At 34.5% G+C, this 20680-nt stretch overlaps 1 protein-coding gene across 1 annotated transcript in view; it reads left to right on the forward strand.

Annotated features, from left to right (window-relative positions):
• LOC123656560 (hemicentin-1) overlaps nucleotides 1-20680 on the forward strand; it is an 86779-nt gene that overhangs the window by 62266 nt on the left and 3833 nt on the right. Inside the window, exons 3-11 of the mRNA XM_045592230.1 lie at nucleotides 10519-10668; nucleotides 11834-12017; nucleotides 13522-13716; nucleotides 14026-14220; nucleotides 14378-14449; nucleotides 14743-14863; nucleotides 15708-15851; nucleotides 17545-17729; nucleotides 19145-19300. Coding sequence (XP_045448186.1) covers nucleotides 10519-10668; nucleotides 11834-12017; nucleotides 13522-13716; nucleotides 14026-14220; nucleotides 14378-14449; nucleotides 14743-14863; nucleotides 15708-15851; nucleotides 17545-17729; nucleotides 19145-19300 — 1402 coding nt within the window. The remainder of the gene's footprint in view (nucleotides 1-10518; nucleotides 10669-11833; nucleotides 12018-13521; nucleotides 13717-14025; nucleotides 14221-14377; nucleotides 14450-14742; nucleotides 14864-15707; nucleotides 15852-17544; nucleotides 17730-19144; nucleotides 19301-20680) is intronic.

The following is a 20680-nucleotide window of genomic DNA, read 5'->3' on the forward strand; positions in this document are numbered from 1 at the left end:
AGATACTAATATTATAAATGCGAAATTTGTTTGAATGAGTATATATCTGTAACTCTCTCCACTAGCTAATTGATTGTAATCAAAGTTTTTACGTAGATAGATGAAAATCTAGAAAAACATACAGATAATTTTTTATCCCGATACTTGCGATAATACCATGATTGGGAATTAGGCCGATGAAACTGCGAGGTACAGCTAAATGCGAAACTTTGTCTGTATAGATGGAAGGACTTCAGACAAAAACTACTAGATTGAGATTATAATGAAACTTGATACATAGACAGCTGGAGATTCTTTTTTTAAATATAATTCGGTCAGCAAACAAGCGTACAGCTGATGGTAAACAGTTACAGTGGCTTATAGACGTCTGTATATTTACATGTATACTAATGAATAAATTTGAAATAAAAAAAAGTAAATTTAAAATTACATTGTTTATTTTAAAACTAAAGGTTAGCTTTTAACAAAATTAGTTACAGGTATTGTATGAATTTATGTATATATATTTTTAAAATAACTAGGCCGGCAAACAAGCGTACGGCTCATCTGATTTTAAGTGATAGTGACCAGAAGTATCGCAAGGCATTGCCGACCCTATCCCCAGTTCCACCCAGGAGCTCTGGTTACCTTACTCACCAAAAAGAACACAGCATTGCTTGAAAATAGTGTTATTTGTGTGATTTTCTGTTAGGTCGAGGTACTTATTACCCCAGTTGGACTGCTCCATATTTTGAGCAGGAAATTTCCTGCTGTAACCTACCGTAGTTAAATTCAGAATAACATGTAGTGTACCATTTTTCCTGACTCTCCCACGAGATCGGAAATAACTTGGGTGAAGCCGCCAGACGTCGCTGGTCTTATTAACATATTTGACTGTTTGTGAATCAGTTTACGTGGATGCTATATTTAATTGCGACTATTATTGTTGCACTGAATTCGCAGCAGCCGTTAAGCTTATCGGATTATTATATGATATTCGGACTCTATCGCTCTCAGTGGTGACAGGAAATTTGTTAAATAAATCTTGAAGATTGGAATAATTTTTGAAACATGTGCATAAATATATGCTGATTTATAAAGCAAAGGTCATATGAAATAAACGGACTTTATAATTTCTTTAACAAGTGAAGCAAACCAACCATAAGCAATAAAATAGGAATAATTTACAATTTATTTTTCCGAGCTAACACCGTTTAGCATTTAAGTGCTTTTCTTTAAAATTCACTTGAACAGCGTTGAAAGGGAACGCCGTGAGGAAATCTCCTCGTTTCATGAGAAATTCCAAGCCATGTAGGTACATTGCCGGTCCACAGTGGATTAGCATTTAAGATTAAATAAGATTAAACTCTGATCCTTATTTTTAACAGGTCTTTTACCCTTAGTGTCTACATTCAGGTTACAGGCAGCCTCAGTAATGGGTACTATACTTATTTGTATACGTAGATGTAAATATTTTACTTATTCGTCTACGTCATCTCGCCCTAATTTAACTTGAACTTGTTAACAATATCGACCCTTTTTTCCTGCCATTACTCAGCAAAAACAGCAATGCCGAGGCTAATTAAGAAACAACGGGAAGGTTCAGTAAACATCCGTTGTTTCCAAATATTAACAGTACGCCATTTCGCTACTTTTACGTCCAAAAGTTAATTTTAATCTTCTAATTGTTTTTTAATTATTTCATTATATATTAAGTCATATTTTGTAAATGGGTATAGATATATGAATTACAACAATATAACGAAAAGCTATCGCTACAATTGATAGCCTTAATTGCTTTTTTACTTGTTTATAGAGAAATAAAACAAAACTGTCATCCACGTCCACGGTCATGTTTTCCACTTTCTTCCTCTAAACGATCCAACGGATTTGGTTACGGTTTTCACTGTCATTTAGACAACTTTCTAGACAAGATTCTTACGTAGAATACAAATTAATTAAGTTTTTTGGTGTACTTGTAAGAAAACAACGCCACAATAATATTATAGTCAGGTATGTATTGAGAAAATGATTGTATGATTAAATGTACATCCTATAAATAAATCGTATAATATTGAAATAAGTGAAATGAAAGTGAAAATGTAAAATTAATCAACTTTTTCAGGCAGTCCTTTCGTGATCATGGTTGTTGTAAAGTATTTGAAACGTCCGGCATTTGAAAAACCTTAAACACGATAAAATCCGAAAATGTTGTTTCATCGTAATGAGTGAAATTCGCGTAAACATTAGAAAACAATATATAAAATTAAAATAAGTGTTTCGGTTGGTGACCTAAAAGCATTGAAACGCTTTAAAAATTGACTCAGAGAAAATAGGTTTGACAAAGGTTAGTTAATCAAAACATTCTCCAACTTAGTTGAATCGAAAGAAACCATAAATGTTACGCAAATAATAAAATCACAATCAAAATATAAATATTTTTATCTAATATATAAAATTTTCTGAACTCCTCCGAAACGGTTTGACTGATCCTTATGATATTTTTTTTGTGCACATTTAGCAAATCTGAGAATCTGTCGTAAGCTATTTTTTGTAAACCCGGTGGTACCCCAGATTTTTTTAATTTTTTGGACAACTTTTTTGTTTTTATTTTTTTATGATTTGACATTGAAAAAACATACAACCCTAAATCTCCACTCTTCTACCACTAACTTCTATTTTTAATAGCGATTTAAATATTTTAGAAACAATATATGTGGTAAAAGAACTGTTGCCGGGTCAGATATTTAAAATATAATATTTCTGATAATTTGTGCTGTGTGGCTACGGCATTAAAGAATATAGCCACCCCCTCTCTTCCCGTGGGTGTCGTAAGAGGCGACTAAGGGATAACACAGTTCCACTACCACCTTGGAACTGAAAAAGCCGACCGATGGCGGGGTATCCACCCAGCTGCTGGTTTTGAAATACACAGGCCGAAAAAGGGCAGCAGCGTCTTAGATGCGACAAAACCAGCCCTGCGATCACCAACCCACCTGCCCAGGGTGGTGACTATGGGCAACACACATGAGCCAAAAATGGCGCAAATTTGTGGCGGCCTATGTCCAGCAGTGGACTGCAATATGCTGATATGATTATGAATAATGATTTCTGATAAAAATCTTCAAACTCAATGGTATTGTACCATATACTGATGCCCAAACAAAGGCAAATATATCTGCGGTCTGTATAACTATTTGTTACGAACAAGGATCGAGATCCCCAAAAATAAATGTACAAAACCTTCTAACACTGGGTTCGTAAACGGGTAACAAACTTAATAATTATTGCTAAACTTGTCTGATAAGATAATTTCCTAATTTAATTTCCTATTTTAATTTCCTAATTTAATTAATTGATGATAGAATTATAAAGATCAATTCAGTACATACCAAGTTTACCAGTCACCATTAAACAAAGAAATCTTTTGTATTTATTTAAATAAAACAATATGAAGATTACATACAATACTCGTATATTAACGAAACAGTCTAGACAGAGCAATTGTGTGAGGGCAGTCAGGTAAGACCGGCTAAGACGGTACCGATTTGCCTACATAGAAATGTTCTCTGATTCGGTAATGGGGTAGGCTATTATTTGCTCAGCTGTGGGACTTTTGTGGACTGTTTTAATGCAGACTGAAACTACATTACTTTTCTCATCAGTAGTGACAAACATATAATTATACTAAGGAAAGGAATGTGACTCAAATAATTCTTCACCACAATTCATACATACTAAGGAAAGGAATGTGACTCAAATAATTCTTCACCACAATTCATACATACTTTTATTTTTACAAATTATTTATTTTGTTTATATACTATTACCGGTTAGTTGAAATAAATCTCTTCTAGAGATAAGTCGACCGTTGCTAACTTTTGTAAAATTATTAACGAAGAACTGAATAAAATTTTAAATAATTATAATAAAAAAAAAATGTGTAAATTTCATTATACACATAATGTCACAACGACAAATTTCGTTTAAACAAAGAAAACAAACGTGTTTCCATTAAATGTCCGTGTTGGTTATGAACGTGAAGACATTTCAATTCTCCTCTGGGAATCTCCTTCCAGTAAAAGCTGTTCCATGTATGCTGTCATAATGTTGAACATTACAATATATTAACACATACTCTTGAAACGTTAATGACAAAAAAATGCTTTCAATATTTTACGTCGACAATAATTGAAAGAAGGTTAGCAATCCTTTTATGTTATTTTTCAAATTTATATTCTTTGTTTTGATAAATTATTTATATTATAATCTTTTAAGCATTTAGATGGAGTAGATAAAATACGTAAATCGAAAAAAAAAGCCTTAAACGATCTCAAAACCAGACTTGCGCGTATTAGCAATGATGTTAACTAAAATTCATTGGCATTTAATTAATTTAAAAATATATATTAAATCTTTCTAGCTTAATCCTCCACGCTGTTGGACTGCGGGTTGACTAGAAGTAGCGATCGTTATTAGGTATTTATAATAACAACCGGGACCGTGGGGAGACCTACAAGGACAGACATCCAAACTGGAAAGATATATTTGTACAAATACAATTATCCATAAAACTCGTATACCTATATCTAATTCATAATTAGTAAGTTAAATATAAGCGATGCTAATGAACTAACTCTTCAAACTATACCTTAAGATTCGAATAATAACAGTCGTCAATTCAGAAATCCGTACATTGATTGGGAAGCTAATTCTGTACCGACTCTGAGGTTCGTTAAACCGCTGCTGTGTTTGTTAAATCAACAGTTCGCCATTTTACTACTCGTGCTCTATGCCTGAATACTGAGAAATGTGAATACCTCTCGAATTATAGGCATTTCTCGATCGTATACGTTATTTTTGATTTAATATCGAACATTTCTTTTTAAAACATTTGACGTATGAAACGCGGATGTATGTGATGATTGAATGAAAAGTAATAATTATAAAAAGATACAAATTAAAACCATTACATATATATTCTAAATCTATACTATATTATAAAGCTGAAAAGTTTGTATGTTTGTTTGAAAGCGCTAATCTCAGGAACTAATACTGATTCGAATTGAAAAATGTTTCTTGTGTTAGAAAGATCATTTACCGAGAAAATCGGGTGAGACCGTGGTTCCAAATCTAGTAAGTTAATAAAACTGGCTTAAGTTAATGTGATCTTCACAAATTATTCTTCAGATGATTGATTATGACATGATATCAAGTCACATGTAATTGGGATTTTATAGAATACTTACACCATTTAACAATTAACCATTTAACCTCCTTAACTATTAAAGCTATATTTATTTACAACTAGCTGCCCGGATAGACTTCGTTCTGTCAAAACTTAATTTTAATTTTTTTTTAGTATCAAATACTTCTGTGGACCGCCTTAAGGAATATACAAAAAAAAAACAGCCGAATTGGTCGACCTATTCTCGAGTTATGCGCTTAGCAATATTCATTTTTATTTATATAGATATATGAATACATAATTATTATTAACTATAATTTACACTAAGGGTAAAAATTTCCTCCAGAGGTAAAAATCACTCTCAATCATGTTGCCCAAATTTTAATGTACCGAATATAAATTATAAGTATAACATTGAATGTTAAGCCCTCAAAAATAATGCAATGTAAATTAAATCAAAACTAATTGTATATACTTAATAACGTATCATATATGTATGTTATGTATCAAAGATATGCTCATAAATAATAAAATCGTCGTCATAACCTTTTAATATATTATATTGACTATTATTATATTTATATTGACTAGCCCGTTGGCGCAGTTTGTAGTGACCCTGCTTTCTGCTCCGCGGGTTGTGGGTTCGATTCCCACCCCGAGTCTGGCTGTAATATAAATATTTATTTATTATTTATATATTTATATATGTATTATTTATAAGTGTGTCTATCGAAAAAAAAAATATGTAGCTATATACCAGTCGGCTGTAACCTATAACACAAGCATTAAGTTGCTTACTTTAGGAACAGACGACCGTGTGTGTATTGTGTAAATATTTATTTATTAAAAAAAAAAAAAAAAAATGTTACCTAGCTACTGTGACTTAATATTGATTTTCAAAGGTACAAAAGTGTTATATTCCTTACTAAAGAATTACTTTACCCTTGATATCAATACATATAGTAAAAAATGTAACGGGTCGCTGCCAATGTAACGCTAAAAAATATTATTGGGAACTTTATCAAACCAAATAGCACCCAAAACAATGATTGTCAGAATTTTTGTCTGTTTGTCTGTGCGTTTGTGCACGCTAATCTCAGAAACGGCTTATATCAAACAGTTTGGCCGTGTTAAAATAGTTTGTTATTTAATTGTTTACAAAAAAAAAGATAAGTAGAAAACAATCTTATAATATTGTTTTGATTCACTTGGACCCGGGAGTAACAGTGCTATTTTTTTAAAAACAAAGGTAACGCCTCGCTTTATTGCCTTCACTGGTGACAAGAGGGCTGGTGCATTTTTTTGCCCAGAAAATCAGCACAGCGATTCAACGGGAAATGCTGCCACTATTCTCGGCACAATTCCGCGGACATGATTTGTACCATAACTATCTGTTAATATTTAGTTCTTAACTTGTGAATTGTAAATATGTTTAATATTATGTAAAATAAAACTTTAAAAACTAATGCAGAATATAACAAAACACGACAAAATTCTTTGTAGGAATAGTTATCCTTTGTTCATTCTCTAATGTTTTAAGCACTAGTAATCATAAGTATCGCGTACAAATACCATGTTCTATTCTTATGGGGTCGTAAAGCGTTTCGACGACGTTTTTTTCATAACACCGCTTAACATTATAAAAATAAACCTCATTATAAAACCGTATAATGAAACCAAGTATTGTTAACACCCTTTCAAGGATCTAACAAACACACCCGTGACCTCTAGCTATAACTAAGGCTTCCTGTTCTATACAATCTATTCATACGAATCCTTATTTAAATCTCTTTGTGGTTTTGTGCTAGTTATTTTTTTATGTTTGAGGAATTCGACTGAGCCATTGATTTCTAAGTCGACAATACATGTCACCGCTCTATTTTGTAACTTTCAAAAGAATAGATCGACCCTTTGTACCGTGCTTTTTAAAAATAGAAAACTATATGGAACGAAATAGAGAAAATACGTCATGATCGTTAAAGGGATTAACGATAATAGTCAAGTATTAATTTTTTGTTACGAAAAATGTCACGTAGTATAGTCGACTTTCGTTGTAACAATTTGGAACATTATTCTCGAAAGTTCCATGAGGTTTTTAAATATTATACCTGAACAAACAAATATAACATGTAATACATGTCATACTGGAAAGTGCACTCAGCATAATTATTTTGATATCGGTTTATTTGTACCAGCTATTTGATGTGGTTCTAATCTGATCTGTCCGAACAAGTAGTAACGAATATTTTTGTTTATTATGTGCTTCTAATAACAAAATCGATCTAGATACGAATACATTAATGTGATTTTTTTATGCTTATCGGTGCAGTGGCGTAGCGTAGTTGGGGCGGCAGGAGCGGCCCGCCCCGGGCGGCACTTCTTATGGGGCGGCAAAACTTAACAATACTTAAATAATAAAAATATTTAGTAAATATTTGAACCATTTTATACTTTTTATAGCGACTGGCAACGTCTATACTTGTGGGAATTCCCCGTTTATGACTAATAATCAGCGAGAATGACTTCTTACACGTTACACACAGAGTGTAAGAGACACACACTACACATAGTGTGTAAGAGAGAGCTTTATAAACTTTTTATTTAAAATATAACCTGTAAAATTCAAAATAATGATGACTGTTCTTGCCGAAAAGTTCTCTAAAATAATTAATGTAATTGAAATACCCAAATAAGAGGGCAGCAAAAAAATTTTTCGCCCCGGGCAGCCGACAACCACGCTACGCCACTGTATCGGTGTATTTTTTAATTTTAAATTTAATTGTAGTGGCGCTGTGCATGCAAGATTTGATAAAAATTTTATTTATTTATTTATTTTATTTTATTTCTTACATCTAATATTACAGGCATAACCCAATTCATTAGACATAGTAAACGAGACAAAAAGCAAAAGGAATAAAAAAAAATTAAACTACAATTAAAAAAGAATTAGCTGACTTGAGCATAACACTAAAAACAAAACAATGTAACATTAATAACTATAAAACATTAAATTCATTTCTCATAACATATTATGTACAAAGTAACTTTTGCGAATTCACTCCACGAACAAGAAAAAAGGTCTAGTGTGTCAGCCACCAAGTTCAGCGTTCTGATTGAACGAGCAAGGGGGCCGTTGCGCACTAGCTCGGTTCTGCCGTGGGGTACTGCAAATAAGTTCGGTCGCCGCCTTCGTTGTAGATACCTATCGGGTATGCTCAAACCTATCCACTGTAGTACCCCTGGATTATTGACAACACTGCGGAATAATTTTAAAATATAAGTTGCCAGAACCAGCTCTCTCCTAATCTCCAACTTGTTGTATCCAACCATGCCCAATACAAACAATGTTGGATACATCAAGGGATACAAGGGATACACGCCATAAAGCCTATGGTAAAGAAACCTGGTGAATTTATTTTGAATACGTTCCAGCATGAGACTGTATTTGACTTCATGTGGAGACCATACTACCGCATTATACTCAAGCTGACTTCTTATTAGGGCATCATACAGTAAAGAGATTGCTTTGATGTTAGTGAATCCTTTAACTGTGCGAATAACAAAACCTAATCGTTTGAACGCTCTTTTGCATATATTTACGACATGCTCGCGGAATGTTAATTTGGCATCAAACTGAACACCAAGATCGCGGACCGATTTCTCTCTTTTTAATAAAGTGCCATCCACCTTGTAGTCGAAATGGAGTGGTTTCTGCGCTCTGCCAAATGTTACTATGGAACATTTATCGACATTAAATTGTAACTTGTTTCTTTTACTCCACTCCAGAACACGGTTGATATCCTGTTGAAGGTGCTGGCAGTCATCTTTCCCCTTCATTGCTAGAAGCAGCTTTAGGTCGTCTGCGAAAAGTAAACATTTGGCTTCGCTTACGATTTCGGGTAGATCGTTAATCATTATTATAAATTTTAACGGCCCTAAATTACTGCCTTGGCTCACTCCCGACCTAACGAAATAAGGCTCAGAACGGTAACCCATGTACTCAACATTTAATGATGATATTTAATGATCCTGAATTAAAAAAAAAGAATGCAATAATGAATATATAAAAAACTTACTTAAAATCTATAAAATGGAGATTTAAAAGCCTTAAAGCCTTGATTTTTTTTTGATTTTTTTTTTGGTTGATATTAAAATTTTCTTCTTGCAGGATGTGAAAAAATGTTGTAACATAAACTTTAAAAAAATCTGAATACATACGTGCGCTTTAAATAAATGCAATTGGTTCGAGTTAGAAAAAATAATAACAGACTAAGCTTTCACTAGTGACAGGACGGACCAGTTCGTTTTTTAGCCAGAATCGAAATTGTGAATTAAAGGGGAAACGCTGCAAGTAGTCTAGTTGCTATTCTACCAGAATGCAATAGGATAGAATTCTAAATGTATTACTTGCTGTTTGTTTTTTACTTTGCAATATCTTTTGCCAAATATCACTGATCACTTCAGTCTATCGCAGTCCACTGCTGGACATAGGCCTCCACAAGTTCGCGCCAAAAATGGCGTGCCCATAGTCATCACCCTGGGCAGACGGGTTGGTGACCGCAGGGCTGGCTTTGTCCCACCGAAGACGCTGCTGCCCGTCTTCGGCCTTTGTGTATTTCAAAGCCAGGAGTTGGATGGTTATCCCGCCATTGGTCAGCTTTTTGAGTTCCAAGGTGGTAGTGGAACTGTGTTATCCCTTAGTCGCCTCTTACGACATCCACGGGAAGAGAGGGGGTGGCTATATTTTTCATTACCGTAACCACACAGCGTGCCAAATATACATTTTTAATAATTGTATAATGGACTGATGATCTGTTATGACTGTATTTGAGATTGTGTTTTACCTTTACGAAATATTAATTGTATCTTGTACTAATGCACTTAGTGCTTGATTATTAAAAAAAAAAAGTTAAAATAATATTATTTTAGACTATGTTTGCCTCACCGATTCACACGCGTTAATTTGAAGAAAAATAGCCTATACGCTTCGTCAGTAATGGTTATCTAACACAAAAAAATATTCAATTCGAACAAGTAGTTCCTGAGTTCGCGCGCATAAACAAATAAACTACAATCAAACGAACAAACTTTTCAGCTTTACAATATTAGCATATATTTCAAATACTTTTGTGCTCGCAACGAACGCCCTGTCAATCAACGGCCCCCAGTAGCATGTATATTTATTATTATGTATATTATGTGTATATATTAATTACGCTGTGTCGGAATTGTGCTGAGCCGGGGATTCCGGAAATACAACAAATAATAAATAATGATTAATTTATTATATAATTGTGTACTAGACATTTATGTAAACTAATGTGTAAACGTATTTTTTTATTTGTCTACAGCCAGTTGGTATTTATCGAGGCAAGTACGAATGGGCGAACGAAAACAGTCCGATGGGCGGTGACTGCTCACTTTGGGTACGAGCAGCCACTTTGCAGCTGGATGACGGTCAGTGGCAATGTCAGGTCACAGCCAGCAATTATGATGTTCAGGTAAATTTAAAATAAATATAAGATTGATTGACTTAAACTGAAATCTCTCACTGTTGGTCATAAGTCTCTTCTCCATGGAGGAGAAGGGTTAGGTAAGTTAAATGTTCTCTTGTATGAGTAACGATCGCTATCAAGCGTTTATGGTGAAAACTAACTAATTTATTTGTTCATAGTTTTAAGTGGAAACTTTGTTGGCTTGATTATTTTTTTTTTTTATGTTTCATGAACGAATTTATTCTTTGTGCTGTTTGTTTCCCAAAAAAAAAAAAAAAAAAAAAAAAAAAAAACCGTGACCAATACTTCTAGGTGCTTTTTGAAGCACCGCGGGGAAACCCACAAAGACATCCAGACTGGAAACATTTCTGCAACTACAAAGTCCACCCCGAGCAGAAATCGAACCCGCTACGAAAAGAACAATATGAGAACTTGATAACAAATATTAATATAACAAATAATAATATTCTACGCTTGATAAAATTTCCGTGATATTAATGTAATACATGTAATGTTTTAAGTGCCATCCTAGAGATAAGTAATGTATGTGTAGTATAACACGGTATTGGTAGAACGATGTCTGCTGAGAGGAAACAGAACAGAAAATGTAATAAAAATATTAAGTGTACCCGTAAAATATGTACATATGTCCCGTTGTTCCAATCCACTTATGAATAAAACTAAACTGAAAGTCAGCAAACCAAGCAATAATATTTATGTGTATTTGTAATGCATGCTTTTTATGTTTATGTTACTTATATACACAGACAACCATACCATACATAAATCGCTATTAATCGGACAAACGATTTATGAAAAGTTTTTTATAAAATGTTGAATTATATTGTTTTTTTGTGTGGTGCACACAAACATATATTTATAATGTTATAATATTAATAAAAATATGATTTTCAGCTTACCTACTTGATCATGCAACAAATATAATGTTTTATTTGATGACTTAAAGTTACGCCTAAGGGCTCCTTTTATTGTGTTACGAATATAATTGATAAATTAAATTGACTGTATCACATTTTAACAAGGATTACGTATCCTCTTTTATAAGTTGTGGGATTAGTATGATTTCTACCAGAACTATAAATAAAAATAAAACGTTCATAAAACACAGTTAAACGGAGTGAATGATTAACTTGATATTTGTATATTTCAGGACGCTCTTTCGAGTCCACCAGCAGCTCTAGCTGTGCGAGTTCCCCCTCAGACACCAAGAATACTATACAACGGATCCCATGTGTTACCTGGTCAAAACATAACTGTCCCAGCTGGTGGTCGTGCCACTGTGGTCTGCGAAGCGAGATATGGGAATCCTCCAGCTTATATCGAATGGTATTTAGGTGAGTAAATAATAATATATAACGGAGCTTAATACTAAAATTTCCAAGTGATAGCGAGTAGACAACTCATACTCAACTCAACTCAATGACTTACATACTAGAGTATGAATCCTGTGTCCGGGATCTGGAAACGTAAAATACGCAATCAGAAACGTCCTGACCAGCCATATTACACGCCTGCGAGGAGACTATGCTTTAGTTTCACAACATAAAAAATAACTAAGAAGCCTATTGAATACGAAGGCTGAAATATTTTTCATTTTTTTTTCAATACATAATTTTATTTTCTACCGCAATAAAAAAAGGAATCAGAGGAATCATATGTGATTATCTGCAAGAACCAAATCAACTAATAGAACTTATAATCGTTGTCCGGTCGATCATTGCTTCCTAAACAAGCTACTAGAGAGTGATTGTATTTTATTTTAGGGTAAAATACTGCTTATACAAACATAGGTCTTGTACGAGATCGAATCTACGATCGCTAATTCATCAGCCACTTGCTATGATCCCTTAGCTAACGCGTTCTTGTGAAATTCAACCTCACCATTAAAACTTGTCACTATTAAAAGAAAGTATGATTTAAAGCTATAGTTTTAACTGCCTGTATTTGTACTTAAAATACTATAGTATTGAGGAATAACTAAAGAGGTTTATAATATTCTTATAAGTCAGTAATACGATCCTCCACAGCAATTATTTTTAATGGTATAGTTTATTGTCGTTGTATCTACGACTGCTACAAAGACTTCAGACAGTATTATTTGATCTATTAACGCGATAAAATGTAAAAAACACAACTTAATGGGGGATTTCATTAGATTAGTTTGGTTTAAAGAAGGAAGGCATAAGAAGAAGAATGCTTTATTGTTATACATGTGGTACCTTTTAGTAGTTATTACATTTAATTTTATAATATTTGTAATTATTTTTAAGTTATACTTATGTAAATAACTGTAGGTAAACCTATTAAATAAATAAATAAATAAATAAAAGGTATAAAAGTAAATATCTTGCTTAAAATTTGGAATAGCCAGCGGTGGTAAGTAAAATAGTCAAAGCTTCTAGGGACAATCAGGGGTAGGTTCAACAACGCGATTGTAATGCTCTTGGTACTGACTACTTAATCCGTTTATTATCATGCGGAATATACGCTTGCTTATCACCCTATTAATTATTTAAAAAAAACGTGTCTGTGTCAGCTCCGACGCACAACTGGAGTTTACTTCTTCAGATCAACTGTCTAAATAGGCACAAAAAGACTTAATAGTCTAAGAAAATGATTAATAACATATTAAATGGTAAATAAACGAATCAAATAACGCCACAGCGCAATGGTGTTATTAGAAAACGTCGTAACCCTATCTCGATAGATGGCGTTAAAAACAACGTAACGAGGTCATCCGTTCAGTAGATTTTAAGCTTCATATTTTTTCATACCCATGACCTTAAGTGAAACTCGATTCTTAAGGAGTAATCACCAAAAATGTTTTTAACATTTCAGAAAAAGAACGACTAACTGCGTGGAGTCAAACAAACTCCTCGGAGGTAGAAAGACCACGTGTTTGGGCGGCGCGTTCGGTGCTCGAGCTGGGAGCGACAAGAACGGCTCATGGAAAACAGCTTTCTTGTAGGGCGCATCATCCGTCTTATCCGTCTCCGTATTATAGAGATTCATACACGATGTTGGATGTGACATGTAAGTATGGATGGTGCTAAAATTTAAGTGTGTTTTTTGTTATTTAGTACTATGAAATTATGGAATCATTTTAGCAATATACTTTTGCTACTGGTTACAACACTTTTTCAAGCCTTAGTCACCTTCCAAAAAAATTATTGTTTTTAAAGATGTTATATTCTATTATCGGTGGGTGCAGCTTCATAAAAAACCAAATTGTTTTACAGTGTGTCGTACAAACATTAGTTTCTAAGTTCTCATGTTACTAATAATTTAATGAATGTAAATCTGAAATAAATAAACATTATTATTATTATATTTCTCTTACAGTTGTTCCTGAAGTGTCTATTGTGGGAGCAGACGCCAGCTCTCTCGCGAGTCTTGAAGAAGGTTCCAGTGCATTAACTCTCGAATGTCGTGCTGATGGGAATCCTAGTCCTTACGTTTGGTGGACTAGGGATGGTCAAGTAATCGCCACTAATGGTGCTAAGCTGATAAGAGCTCCAGTGAATAGGAATGATTCTGGTAATTAATAATATATCTTGGAAATACATATATTGAATCAATTAGCAGAACTAATTAATTAAATGGTAGGGAATTTGATATTGTCGCCCAATTCTGGAAGTCAAGAAGATGACTGAAAAATAATTTAATTTATATGTTTTTTGTTATTCATTTACAGGTATCTACGGTTGCCAAGCTCGGAATTCACTAGGAACGTCTGATTCTGTTAAAATAGAGGTTGACGTGAAATGTAAGTGATACAATTAAAAATCAATTAACAAAATCACCTTGATATCTTAACGTAAATCTTGAGATAAATATTTAAGTGAATTCCATTTAAATAGCTTTTAGCATTCCATCAATCACTGGATCCCAGTGGGGAAAATTTGTAATCAAATTTAAGTTCCTTCTTTGTTTGTCTCTTACTAGATAATTATTGATCTTGATTCTTGATGTATTTATTGTTCCATTTTGATTTTATTCTTATCCTTTGTTTTCTTTATAAAAGTCTCAAATACTGTATAATATATATTTTTTTTCTAGTTCCTCCGAGAGTGACATGGGTTGGACCGGACACAGTGGTAGAAGCAAACCTGTTCTCTGAAGTCACTTTAGAGTGTAAAGCTGAAGGCAACCCTACACCATCCTATCAATGGTATCATAAGTAAGTATTTTTCTAAATCTACGTTAAATAATATACGGCTACCACTATGCAGTAAATAGTTTTAATTTTTTTATCGATGTAAGTAGTAAATAAAATTATGTTTTTATTGTATCACTTATAAAGTGTATAGACCGAAGACTACCTTTTTAACAGACTTCAAAAAAGGAAGAGGTTACTGAATTCGACCGTGTATATATATTTTGTGTGTTCGGGGATAACTTCGTCGTTTATGAACAGATTTTGATAATTCTTTTTTTGTTGGAAAGGAGATATTCCAAGGGTAGTACCATGATAAGGAAACCAGGATCTGGTGATAAAATCCTAGATAAATCGAGAGGAACCCTCGAAAAACATAGTTACGACTAGTGCATTTGTTAATTTTTTTCGTCTACTTACGTTGTATTACTTGTCGATGTAATTGAAGTCGGTTTTTTTCGTTTCTTACAAACACAATTATAAAAATATGTTATATCGATCCATGTAGTAAGAGCGTCATCTAATTTGTATCGTTTGTTTATCGGTTGAGAGCAGATTTTCTAATGAGTTCCGAGAGGTAATAAAAAAAATCATTAGACCAAGGCTCTTGGATAGTTTCGTTAGACCTAACCTGAGTTAAACTCAAATCTATTTCATCAGTCGAGGCGTAATGTTTTTCATAACTATTGCCTATTACAATACGTTCTGAGTTTCTAACAAAACAACAAACTAACCCTTTAACTTTACAACACTTGTTTTACTATTAGTATCTAATTAAATTTCAGCTACTCGTAACTATTGAATAACATTCCTAACACAGCATATTATTTACATCAGCAACAATTTTAAATTATTGTAAATATTTCAGTCCTAACTTGTCGTCGATGAGCGGTCACTTAGACGATGGTTACCCGATATCGTCCACACCGCAGCTGTTGCTACACAACGTGTCATACAACCAACACGGAAGATACACGTGCATCGCTACCAACCACATCGGCCTTGAAGAAAGGTTTATATTTCTGTTATTATTTTGTTTTTTACTATATATGCTGTATTGTTCGCTGTTGGATGAAAGTCTATTTACTTACCAAGGAGAAGCGGTTAAGTTTAATCGATGGAATTTTCTATTGTCTCTGTAGCGACATCTATCATGTGGCATACAAATGAGAGAAAACTGACGTATCCTACATCGCACTATCAAAGTTATCAAAGTGATTGAGTATATACACAAGATCCCGACAACAACTGTTTGGGCGGTAGCTCGCCAGACACAATACCCGTTTGGTTGGAGGATGCTCCCTTTTCGATGGCGGGCGAGGAACTTCACACTATGCTGCTCACGCACCCCCAAACCTCTATTGCGGATTTTTTTGAACATTGTTGTACTCGTAATTGAATAACAATATATTTTAATTGGATTGTTGATGATAAATCTGATAAATTATTTTTAAAACTAACGGAAAAGTTAATGTTGATGATGTAAGCTATGCTTAACATCGTAATACGAAGATTCTGTTCGCCTCGCCCGATCACACATTTCGTAACGCTCTCGTCACGCATTCACCGGCTTACTCCAGTAAAGCGTGCGTAAAGAACTTTTAATACAAAAAAAAGCCATCTTAGTTTGAACACGGCCTCATCTCACACTCAATGGTGGTCCTAAGCTTTACTCTATATCGGTGGTCCAGAAACACAAACACAAGTACAAACATCTATATAGCCTCCAATCTTGGGTTGTCGATTGGCTTCTGTCAGTAATGTAACAACTGTTATAAATTGTCAACCTTATATTAAAGGAGTCAAATCCTTATCTCAGAAATAAAACGTAGTTTGTAGGAATAAAGCAGAATTATATTTCGACACAACCTTCTCACAGCTCGGTACAAAGTAAAGTGAGTCGACATCTTTGCTGTCAGTCGATTCCGACAGATCGAATGACCGACATTAATCATTTGATTATTTGTTTGCAATGATTAGTCAATGTGACTAATCGTTGCTTACAAAATGTTTAAAAAAAAAACTTAAGAATTATATCTATAATATAAAAATGAGTCGCTGAATGTGTTGCTAAGCGCAAAACTCGAGAACGGTTGGACCGATTTCGCTAATTCTTTTTTTAAAATATTCCTTGAAGTACGAGGATGGTTCTCACGGAGAGAAAAATTCTAAAAAAAAAATTTAAATTTCCTGAAAAAGTCTAAAAACAACACTTTTCTATACTCCCATACAAAAGATTTGTGATAATACTTAAAAGTCAATTTGAATTTTAATACCATACAATAAAGTTTGTGCTGTCTGGCTACGGCACTAAAGAATTTAGCCACCCCCTCTCTTCCCGTGGGTGTCGTAAGAGGCGACTAAGGGATAACAAGGTTCCACAACCACCTTGGAACTTAAGAAGCCGACCGATGGCGGGATAACCATCCAACTGCTGGCTTTGAAATACACAGGCCGAAGACGGGCAGCAGCGTCTTCGGTGCGACAAAGCCAGTACTGCGGTCACGAACCTGCCTGCCCAGCGTGGTGACTATGGGCAAAACACAAGAGTTCACGTTATTTTTGGCGTAAACTTGTGGAGGCCTATGTCCAGCAGTGGACTGTATAGGCTGTAATGATAATGATGAATAAAGTTTGTGTTAGGCGATACGAAGTTCGCCGGGTCAGCTAGTATTAATTAAATTAACCTTACAATATTGTGTCAGGAGCCACCAGTCCGAGGCGCTGACGCTGAACGTGCTCGGGCCGCCGGTGGGCGCGGAGGCGCTGGGCGCGCACGCGTGGCGCGGCGCGGAGGGCCGCGTGCAGGCGGCCGTGTGCGCCGACCCGCCGCCGCGCCGCGCCGCCTGGCTGTGGGGCAGCCTGCGCCTCGACGTGCCCTCGCACATCGGTATGCCACCTCTTTTTATATCACTAGGTCGACAAACAAGCGTACGGCTCACCTGATGGTAAGCGATTACCGTAGCTTATAGACACCTGCAACATCTGAGGCATCGCAAGCGCGTTGCCGACCCAATCCCCAATCCCCGGAGCTCTGGTCACCTTACTCACCAACAGGAACACAATACTGCTTGAAAACGGTATTATTTTGCTGTGATCGTAAGGTCGAGGTACTACCCCAGTCCCACCTTTACCTATTATAATGAAACAAATTTTTCGGTTTTTTGCGGTTTAAGTTTTTTAGATGAAGTCTACTCTACCCATTATAATGAAACAAATTTTTCGGATTTTATCGCGGTTTATTAAGTTTTTTAGATGTCCGACGTTTCGGATACTTTACAACAACCATGGTCACGGGAGAACTGAAGTGTTAGACGTGCTAACGTTACAAAATTATTCGTTATTCGTAGTTTACCCTTATAATACACCAATGTTTTAATTAATCCTCTCTATGCAGAAAGTGCTAATTGAATCCTTAATCAGTGGCACATTATGCTTGGTTTTTGATTTAAATATTTTAATGATGGGATGCCAAGTAGGTGGTAATGGCCAGCCATCTTTTCTAATGAAATTTGGATATTTTTTTTTAATTCAATACCCTCACGGATCATCCTTAGTTGAAATTAGTATTCTACCTAACACACTTTCCTTATTAGTCTAATATCTAGTACTCTATCTAACTTCTACGCTAAAGACCGCCAGTTTCTTGCCTTCCACGCCAATGTAGAAAAGGCCGAATCAAATATTAATATCCAATTTACTTACCGTTAATTATTTCATTCTTACTTTAACTAGTAACAACCATTTAATTCAATTTTAACCCAAGTCTATACTGAAGTATTCAAAATGAGTGTTCCATTTAATTTTTATAGGTAATAAGAAAAGAAGTAGGCGTGACAGATTTGGTTCCAGTTACTTATTTCTTAATAGACTTTTAAATTGTCGATATCAAAACGAAGTTATATTTACAAGACATCACTATTGTGTGTTGTCTGTCCACAAAAAGACAATAAATATAAATGAGTATTAGGAAGTTTCTAAGACAAACAAATATCATAATATTAGGCCATAACAAATTACATTATGCAGTAATACGAATATTTCAGTTCCTTTTTCTGAAACTTTGTATAATTATTCACCATCATTACACGGTATAAAAGAAAGTCGCTTTCCGCTGTCTCTATGTTTAGATCTTTAAAACTACGCAACGGATTTTGATGCGGTTTTCTTTAGTAACTAGAGTGATTCCAGAGAAAAGTTTATATGGATATTACATGCATAATATATTAGAGGTACACTGATAGCTTTTGCAACCGTGCGAAGCCGGGTCGGTAGTAATTTATAAATATTAAAATTAATCTACAGGTCGCTTCAAGGCATTGGAACCAAACAACATAAACGGATGCTATCGCTACACGCTGCTGATAAGCAGTACCAGCCTATCAGACGCTCGCGTGTATGTGCTGCACGTAGAAAACGAACGGGGTTTCTCATCGCACTCTGTTGCTCTCACTGTGCACGGTAAGTTCTGGTGGTGATGGTGGTGGAGGGTAGTTAATAAGCTACTGGTATTAAGCTATATATGGTTATGATGGCTACGCTATTGGGTATGTGCTGTACGGAGATAAAGGCTAAAATATCCTCAGATTCAGAATTTGGTTTCTTTTACCACTCTGTTGCTCTCAATGTGCATGGTAAGTACGTGCATGCTGTATGGAAACAAATGCAAATTCTTATCAAACGTAGTAGATTTTACTGTTTACGCTGCGTTCTAGTTATTTTAGTTCTTGGGAAATAATAATGTTTACGGCTAGTTGTTAAAAATTTGTTGAAATATGCTATTAATAATGTATTTTCGTTTCGTGCTACGAAGCCATCACCGATTATGGTAAGTAATGGTAATACAAAATATATATACCCATTATGACATTTTTATATTTGGGTACTTGCAATATGGTGATGATATCAGAAATATGCTTCGTATGATTTTTATATTTTGACCGACGATCTAAGTAAGATTGCCGGTGTGGGCTGGATGAGGATTGCGGAAAACCGGGATGTCTGGTGCGAACTTGGGGAGGCCTATGTCCAGCAGTGGACTGCAATAGGCTAAACTGACTGATTTTTATACTTATAGTTAATTTTCATTAGTTAACTGCAATTCTTATTTATATAAATACATTACATGTTACTTTGATTAGCATTTGTTTTTGTTTTTTAATTTATTCTACATAGAGTTAACATAGTTTGAATATAAACTGTAGGTAGTCACGATATCAGCTCATACTTATACTATAATGTAAAAATATAAAATAAATTGTACTCTTGATAATTAGATTTGTCGTTAGGATTATTCATTGTATATTATTAAAAATATCAATTTAAAAAAGCATTCCTAGCACCATTGATGAGATAATTTATACCGCAACTATTTGTAAATATTTAGTTCTTAAGTTGTGAATTCTAAATATGTATAATATTGTAATATTCTGAAATAAATGTACGACGACGCGTTGGCGCAGCGGTCACAAGTACTGGCTGTTGCGCTGGCAGTTGCGGGTTCGATCCCCAGACACTCACGACAGACATTTGTATTGGCCATATAGATGTTTGTCGTGATCTGGTCGTTTGTGCTTGTGTATTGTGTGTTTCCGGACCCTCGACACAGCACAGGAGAAAATCCTCCTGGGGGTCGTTTAGTGTGAAGCGTCTATTTATTTATTTTTTATTTTTTTATTTTTAACCGACTTCCAAAAAAGGAGGAGGTTCTCAATTCGACTGTAGTTTTTTAAATCCTCCTGGGGGCCGTTGAGTGTGAAGCGTTTATTTATTATCATTGTCTATATATATATATATACATTATTTTTTAATTTTAAACCACATATCAGCAATTTAACTGCA

The sequence above is a fragment of the Melitaea cinxia genome, chromosome 9, assembly GCF_905220565.1.
Source record: "Melitaea cinxia chromosome 9, ilMelCinx1.1, whole genome shotgun sequence".
NCBI lineage: Eukaryota > Metazoa > Arthropoda > Insecta > Lepidoptera > Nymphalidae > Melitaea > Melitaea cinxia.